Here is an 8,678-nt window from a genome sequence, read left to right on the forward strand (position 1 = left end):
TATATATACATATGTATATCTCGCATACACACATTTATATATATATTATACATGCATGTGTATAAACACACTTATACTTATACTTATATATATAAACAAATATTGATACATATGTACCGGCTGCACTTTATAAATATATATATACTTTTTATTTTAGAATAATACATTACTTATTCCGGTAAGGACAAAACTATATTCGCAAATTCTGAACAACGTCCTTTCCTCATTCCCATAGCACAATCACCTCTCTTTTTCACCAAAACATGTGGAAACCTCCCCGAATTCCCATAACAAACAAGTATTTATGGCCAAAGATACATCGCCTGATCAACATTTGCCACTAACAACCTAGCAAAGGCAGCTGTGATAGGAACATGGACGTTTCAGTGAGAAACATTCCCCCTCAAGGCGCGCCCGTCCATCTTGCTCCGATCTATGTGGCTCCCATTCCAACGGCCCCCATCCCGAAGGCGGCCATTTCCATGATGCCCGTTGAAGAAGCTCCTGTTTACGTGTCGCCTGATCCGTTCTACTACGCGTGATTGTATATTTGCCATCTTTGCTTGTACAGAATGTATGAATGTTATCCATTGTTATTAGGTGTATATGTAATTGTTGATTAAAGTCATATTAAGGAGTTGTATCTTTTTCTGTTACAACTCTTCACGAGTTCCTCTTCAGACGAATAATAAATATATATACATACATACATACATGGTTAATGGTTAAAAGCAAAATAAATGTGCTAGACATCTAAGGTTATGTAGCACTATAGTAAATGGTAGTGAAGGGTGGTTGAGTTAGTGATTAGTTGTCAAAGTTGGGCAAAGGAATTGACGAGTTAAGGTTGGGTAAGGTAATGTATAGGGGTTAGATCAAGTGAAGGATGTATATGCATTTGAGGAATGAAAACAGATTGTCAAAGCAGAAAGTGTAAGAAGTTGTGGGAGGGATCACGAAAAATCGGTCCCAATTGGCTGGGCTAAATAGATTATTTAAGAATTTTGTAGAGATGGGGGTAGTAGAAGGACGGGGGCATGTGGAAGAGGGAGTAGTGATATGGGGAGGTGGACAATAAGGTTGTAAGGTAGTATAAGGGAGGATGGGGTAGTTGATGAAGAAGGTTGTGGGGGTATAGTTGTTGAAGGTGTTGATTAGGGTGGATACTGTACTAGTCGGCATTGAGGAGGGGGTATTAGTTGTAGTGTTCAGAGCCGTGGTCAAAGGAGAGCCTGGGGTCAGGGAATCGGGCGAGTTTGAATTGGTGGAGCTATTTGATGAAGAGGCAAGCCTCATTGCCTCTAATAATGGTATGGTTAATGGTTATTCATTGCTGGCCATGGTAAGCCTGGAGTATGTTGGGGAGAGAAACGGTCCACCCATCAGGGTCGCTTGAGGGGTAAGGGCTAGATAAAGCAGGGGAATACCGTGCCCATGGCTCCCTCAGGCCGTTCAGAACTGGCACAAAGTCATCCTTTCATCCTTTCAGCACGCCACTCACACCTTAGGAAGTGGATAGTAGAAGGGGTTGGTGAAGGGACAGAAAGGAAAAAGTAGGAGGGGGAAAAAAAAGACCATGCAAAATTTGTTGAGTCGAGGGCTGAGTCCCAAGGTTGGGGAGTTCCCCAGCATTGGGTCCCAGTGTCCCAGTCTCCGCCTCCTAAGCCCCCCAACGACAACAACGGGCAAGGGATTGGGGGGGGGGGGTACATACATACATACATACATACATACATACATACATACATACATACATACATACATACATACATACATACATACATACATACATACATACATACATACATACATACATACATACATACATACATACATACATACATACATACATACATACATACATACATACATACCTTTCTTTTATGTGAGGATTACATATTATTGGTTCGCATAACATAACCCAAGACCTTTCCTTATTCCCACAATTAGGTCTTTTCTCCTTTACACCCCCTCAAGGCGCGCCCGTCCATCTGGCTCCGATCTACGTGGCTCCCATTCCAACGGCCCCCAGCCCGAAGGCGCCCATTTCCATGATGTCCGTTGACGAAGCTCCTATTTACGTGGTCCCTGGTCCGTTTTACTACGCGTGATTTCGTTAAATTATGTTTGTTATTTTCTTTTTATGAATTGTACATACCTTTTTTCTATATTAGTGTATGTCTGTTTATATATATTTTTATTTTTCAAAAAAAATATATTTTCTATGTTTTCTTGAATATACCAACTGGACCATGAGCACAAGTACAAACATAATAGGGACTAATCTCGTTGTTTTCCTCCAAGTGAAGGATCATGTTTCTTTATTGTTACTTTCATGCCAACGGTAACATGCACATAAATACTTAGATAATCGTGGACCGTTTGTATAGACAATGCGATATATACCCGATAGCAACGGTCAACTAGGCGTTCCGTTGCTCATCAATTTTGCCCAAACGACGGGTATCGAACACAGCCCGTCGATTATGTAAACGGGGTCTCAGAGGTGACCTGTGGATCGACACCTAACGTATATTATGCCGAGGCACTCAGCTGAAGCCACTTATTCTTATATGATAACTATCATTATGTGCATTCCCTATTTTGCCTCATTATATTGGCAGGTTTGCACCTTCATTCATACATAAAATGGTTATTATCTTCCTCTCACTGAATATCTTCAGACATGCTTGTATCAACTCTTATCCCTTTATGACTAATTGATCCTTTATAGTTCCTTAACCTGGTCTTACAGTACTCGTTATTCGTTACAATAAAATATAAGATTTATGGACGGCTATAATCATACCCTGTGTCTACTTCTGCATAATCATCCATTTTGCTCACACTTTTCACCAATTTCTTTTTAATTTGTAATAAGATGGCTTTGCTGAATATGTAGCAGAGATGCATTCACATAATTTTTTTTTCTCCTTTTAGTTTCTACTTTATTTTCGCTATTTGGAAAATGAAAAAAAACATGAACAAACCGTTGACTTAGGTTTTAAACGATTCTATAAAAACTAACAAAATGTAAATGTATATCACCTTTAGAGAAAACTTATGTGGAAAAATACTGTGAACATTTTTCCAGCTTAACCATACTTTTATGTTATGGCATTATGTTCAATAGTAAAAGATTCATAGTCTTTCACTTTCCGAAAAACAAATAATACTCTCAAAATATTCTCTGATGAATTAAGGTTATTTGTATGAAATGAAAGTGATTAAACTTTTGCACTTGATTTTAAGGGGGCCATTGCCTCAACAAGAATATTTTAGAAGAATGGAAGATAGATAAATAACTGAAAGGAAAAGCAATAAACAGGGCTGCATACATATGAAATAGTTTCTTCAAAAATGAAGGAAATATGAAATAGATGTACTGGCCTATTTGTCAAGTAAGAGTATTTTCCAGTGGATAAGCTATTATGGAACAATTTTTGACATCTAAAACGATGAAAATATTTGCCAATTCTGCATAATTTCACATCATAATAGTTTCAAAAGATAAATTTATCAAGTTATTTTTAGGTTCACTATCAAATTAACAAAATATGAAAATAAAGTAGAACGTTTTGATCTTTTCATTCCACACATGGTTCCTCAGACTGCTACAATGGCTTTGCCTGTATTTTCGCCGAGGAAAAGGCCAATGAATGCTTCGGGCATTTTGTCAAATCCCTTTACAACAGTTTCCTTGTACTTGACTTTGCCCTGCAAATGGATAAGGTCAATTTTAGTTTTAAAAATACAGAATAAAAAACAAGCATTATAACATAACATGTCAATGGATATCATGAAATTTATTCTTTCACTTAGCAACTAGGTAAGTAGTATTTTTGTTTAAATATTTTAAAATGATGACAAAAATAAAACTGAGAAAAGCAAGGAGGAATGGGAAGGGGGAGTAAAGGAAGATATAATTCAACACAATTAAGTATGAACAAACCTTGATAAATAGCTAAGATGTACATGTATAACTACTAGCCAACAAAAAGGGGTTATACGAGATTGCTACCAACCTCATCGATCCATTGCTTTATTTGCCCAATTCCTTCCATCCAGCGGTCAAACCACCTTGTAACAATGAAGCCTTCCACTGCAAGCTGCTTCCAAAGTATCGTAGCTGGATTCAATGGACCTGGAATATGGAGTGATGAAACAGATTACCCTAAAATAACAAATGATTATCCTCATACGATTTTGTCAACACAGTGGAAGCAGATATTAATATAATAAATAAAACCACAATTCTAATGTTCAAATTGTACCACAAATAAATATACGAGATCTTTGAAAGAGGCATAATCAGATAAGTAACTTTAATCATATATTTTACAGACATTCATATACAGAAAAACCTACTGAGAAAAAAGTCATTACACCAACAATGTAACTTACTAGTCATTGACACCACGTCACAATCCTTGTCGTCATCATTGTACTCTGAAATCACACCGCAAACTGCCATTCTGCCCCTCTCTGCCATGTGTGGTAGAGCTTCAGCAGTGAACTGTCCTCCAACCTTAAAATTAACAAAAATAAAAATAAACAAGACAAGTAATAAACAAAAGAGTAGATTCACTTCTCCCCATATCAACATAAGTATATTCAATATCTGTTAATTCTATTCAATAAATCCATATAGCCACATTATAAAAAGCTCTCCAAAATTGTAACATCAAGAAGCACAATTAAAGTTATATATTCTTGAAAAAAAATAAAAAATTCTTTTGACTCTTAGACTAATGGATTATTGATACCTGCCAAACTCCTTACAGTTGCTTGGTTACCTGGATAAATAGGTCCAGTTTAAATAATTTACCCACAATTTGTCATTTTCTAAATCAATGTAAAACAATTACAGAATTCACCAATTCTATTTTAGATTCCATTGCCCACATTATTCAATAAAATTCTGATGGTTATTTCATCTTTAAATTGCATGAAAATAAGTCTGTGGTAAAAAAATGTGTCCAAACTTACATTCTCAAAGAAACAGTTAATCTTATCCGGTGCTGCTTGACCAAGTGCCTCTCCAATGTTCGCCGTTTTGTAGTTGAAGGCATGGTCTGCCCCAAGTTCTTTGGTCCAAGCTACCTTTTCATCAGATCCCGAAAAGGCAATTACCTTACACCCTAGAGGGGGAAATTTTATATAAACATGATGCATTCAAATAAATTCAAAAAAATTCACAAGCTACACTGATACTATAAATTCAATTTCTTTCATAAAGTTTCTCTCCTTATCATGGGTTGAGTGTTTTAAATTTGCTTTACTCTATATATTCAATGATTATTACATCCAGTAATCAGATTCTTATTTTCTAATACAAACTTTGATCAATCAAAATATCACTGCAATCCATCTTTTCATAAATCATGTCCAACAGATTGTGTGAGACAGTTTCTGAATTAAGCATTTGTCTAAAGAAACAATTTTAGTACTAACCTTTGATTTTGGCTATCTGAATCACAGCACTACCAACTGCTCCAGCAGCAGCATTTACCAACACAGTGTCTCCTGCTTTTGGTCGGCAGATTTCTAGGAACCCAAAATATGCTGTATTCCTGTGATCAAAAATTTAGATTTATATATATTGTAAATGTACTAAAGCTCTTTAAGAAATATGTTACTATATGGTTTCCAGGTACAATAAAATAAAATCAAGAACAAAGAAGCGATCCCAAATCCAAATGAGCTGTATACTTTAACTTAGTCTTGACTTTTCTTTTTTTTTTTCCCACCACCCCAAGACTAATAATTGAACATACCCAGGCATGCCCAGAATTCCTAAGCCAAGACTCTTAGGCAAGTCTCCCATCTCTGGTAGCTTCAAGGGCTTCTGGAAAAGGTTATCAGATTTGAAGTCCTTCTCGGTGAGTCGGGCGTGAGAGCGCCAGCCAGACGGCGAGACAACATACGTACCCACTGGCCACTCTGGGTTCTTACTTTCAATTACTCTGAAACCAAAATTGATGTTTTTTTCATTCTTTATCATACCTCTCCAATGTATTTGTATCATAAAGAAAATATGCTTATGATTCAATGCAAGATAATTTTTTAAAAGAATCCCTGATGTCCTTACATGGGAAAGAACTAAAGGAGGAAGTACATAAGGATTTACTAAACTCTTTGTGCTTCCAGTGTGCAATTGTTAATTTGTTTATATATTTGTCTATTCTTTTTAACATATAAAAATACATCGATCATTCTTTACAATAATGTAGTCCATTTCATATTTTTTATTTTTTTTTATGAATTAAATAACTCGTTTTTCCTCAACCAATATAGGTATTTACACTTAATCTGAAAAATACTGTAATCATTCTAGGCCTAACCTTCTGGTAAGTGATTTTTATATACAATTCTCTTCAACCAAAAAATATATAATAAGATTTAAAGTCACATACTTTGCAACCTGGGTACCAGTGATAGGGGCATCAAGAGAGATTTGCTTGATCATGTACCGCATGTATGGATCTACACTCAAAAATTCAGCCTCAATAATAGCATCTGCAAAAGCATTTGTAAATCATTAGTGGGACTGCAGCACTGAAAAAGGTTACTCATCATTTGCCAGAATATTAGAATAACAGGATTCCTGTATTTCACTATGTGGGAATAGTATTGCCTTCACTTACTAATGATAAAACCAATTAAAATGATCAATTAATAATAAAAGTACTTGATTATCATACAGGAATATACAAACCAAAGGACATCACATATATAATATGCTGATACACATTACCTCCATCTTCACAAACCAGCTCTTCTTCCACACACACAAAGTCTTCCTTCTTGGGCATCCCCTCTGGCCGCTTGGCTAGTTTCCACACCTTTGCCGTCACCATTTTGGCTTCTGGGATGCTTGGGACTACAGATTTCCTGCAAGACAAAAGCCACATGCATCTCTACGGATAATAAAGTCCTGGAAGGGGAGTGTGCTACAGAGGAAGGAGAATTAAATGGACATACTGGAAAGAGGGGAAATTAATTAGCACAGTCTAGTGTTTTGTGTAAATATTGGACTTACAAAGCCAAACAATATAAAGAGAAGACAGAAGTAAGAGGAATACAAATCAAGGGAGTAAAAGAAGGATGGCAAAAAATGAAGGAGACAAAAGGTTATAATAGCAGAGGATGCAAGAAAAGCAAAAAATAAAGAGACATGATGGTGACAACAAGAAATCCATGAAAAAAAAAAGGAAAACAAGTAAAAATAAGGAAGATGAAAAAAGGTGCAAGGATATAAACTGAGAATCAATGTGGGTAGTTATGGAAAAGGTATATGGCAACAGGCCCAAGAGATGTGGTATATTAGTGTCTGAAGAAATATGTTGGTAATGGTAATGTATAGTGGGGCCAGCATGGTAGTTGAGACAAATGTGAGACTAAGAGTGTTAGGGTGAATGTAGGGACAACACACAAGTGGGAATTATGGTTTTCAGATGACTTAATGATCATAGTAGACACCTTAGAGGATCTGAAATCTAGTGGTAGAGTGACTGGGGAGTCTTCAAAAGGGAGAACTGAAACTGAAAGCAAAGATAATAGGTAGTATTAAAGATATAAGGTAATAAAGTAATAATAGTAATAAAGATAATAGGTAGCAAAGTAAAAGCAGATGTGAAAAATTAAGATCTTTGCAGACATAAGATAACACAAGTTATGGAATTTAAATACTTGTGCTGTGCTAGCAGAGTAGGGGGGAAAGTGAAGTGGAAGTTGGGGAGAGAATCGTGGCAAGGTGGAGAGAGTGGAGACAAGCTGCTGGAATGTTCTGTGGTGGAAGCTTGTCTAAGAGGTTAAAGACGAAAATTTACAGAACAGAGATAAGACAAGAAACAAGCTAAGGAACCCAGGAAAAGGATTTGAAGAAGACAGATGAGAGAATGCTTAATGCTCACCTAAAAAGTATTTCAGAAACAAGGCAGTGAATCAAGAGCAAAAGTGGAGTGTATAAATGAGGAGATAAGAAATAATCAAGATGGTACAAAGAGAAGAGGTGGAAGTAACTACAAGAGCCTAAAGAACATCTGTTACAGAATGACTGTGGGGGGGAGACAGAGTGAGGGACCAACAGAGGAAGATGCAATGGACAGAAAAACTGTAGAATAGAGTATAATGCATACTCTTGAGCAAACATATGATGAAAGAAAGGTCTTAGGATAAATAATACTGCACAGTACTGAAAAGAAAACGGCTATGTATAGTCTTCCTTTCTATTGCATGTGGAGTAGTATATATTTACCTAGCACTTCCTTTACAATGCTGTGTTTGTTAATGACAAAAGTGCATGAAAAAAAATTATAAACACATGAGCTACCTCAAATTTCATGATCCCATACATATTTTGTAAAGGTGGTTACAGCACATTTGGGTGAGTAACTGGTGCCTTCGCTGTTTTATAAATTGCCTTGACCTTTCTTGGAGAAAAAAATAAATAAGACCTCTGATTTCAAACGGCAAAAGCGAACCAATACAGCTGAGCATTGTACAATAATTTTACTCAGAACTAACTGGAAAAATCTGTGGAAAAAATTCTGTCTCAGTTAAAACCAAATGTTTTAAAAGTCCTAACAATGCCTCTAGCATTATGTATCACCCACATTGGCTTAGAAGTGAACTGCAGTGACCAATTTGTATATAGCAAAACAATATATACATAT

At 36.1% G+C, this 8,678-nt stretch overlaps 1 protein-coding gene across 1 annotated transcript; it reads right to left on the bottom strand.

Moving 5' to 3' along the window:
* Window positions 1-3,227: 3,227 nt before the first annotated feature.
* LOC125035126 (prostaglandin reductase 1-like) lies at window positions 3,228-8,376 on the bottom strand. The gene is made up of 9 exons (XM_047627305.1): window positions 8,358-8,376; window positions 6,758-6,894; window positions 6,417-6,519; window positions 5,778-5,966; window positions 5,455-5,573; window positions 4,990-5,141; window positions 4,405-4,528; window positions 4,026-4,144; window positions 3,228-3,717 (listed from the first exon to the last, which is right to left on the bottom strand). Coding segments are annotated over exons 1-9 (1,056 nt in total). The 5' UTR covers window positions 8,360-8,376; the 3' UTR covers window positions 3,228-3,606.
* Between the last annotated feature and the right edge of the window lie 302 nt (window positions 8,377-8,678).

The sequence above is a fragment of the Penaeus chinensis genome, chromosome 19 (genome assembly GCF_019202785.1).
Source record: "Penaeus chinensis breed Huanghai No. 1 chromosome 19, ASM1920278v2, whole genome shotgun sequence".
Classification (NCBI taxonomy): domain Eukaryota; kingdom Metazoa; phylum Arthropoda; class Malacostraca; order Decapoda; family Penaeidae; genus Penaeus; species Penaeus chinensis.

Excerpts from the sequence above, each read along its gene's own strand:
- LOC125035126 (XM_047627305.1), bottom strand. Across the intron at positions 5,142-5,454 it reads TCAGATAGCCAAAATCAAAG|GGTGTAAGGTAATTGCCTTT; the intron begins GTTAGTACTAAA and ends TTCCCCCTCTAG. Across the intron at positions 4,529-4,989 it reads TTAACTGTTTCTTTGAGAAT|GTTGGAGGACAGTTCACTGC; the intron begins GTAAGTTTGGAC and ends GTTAATTTTAAG.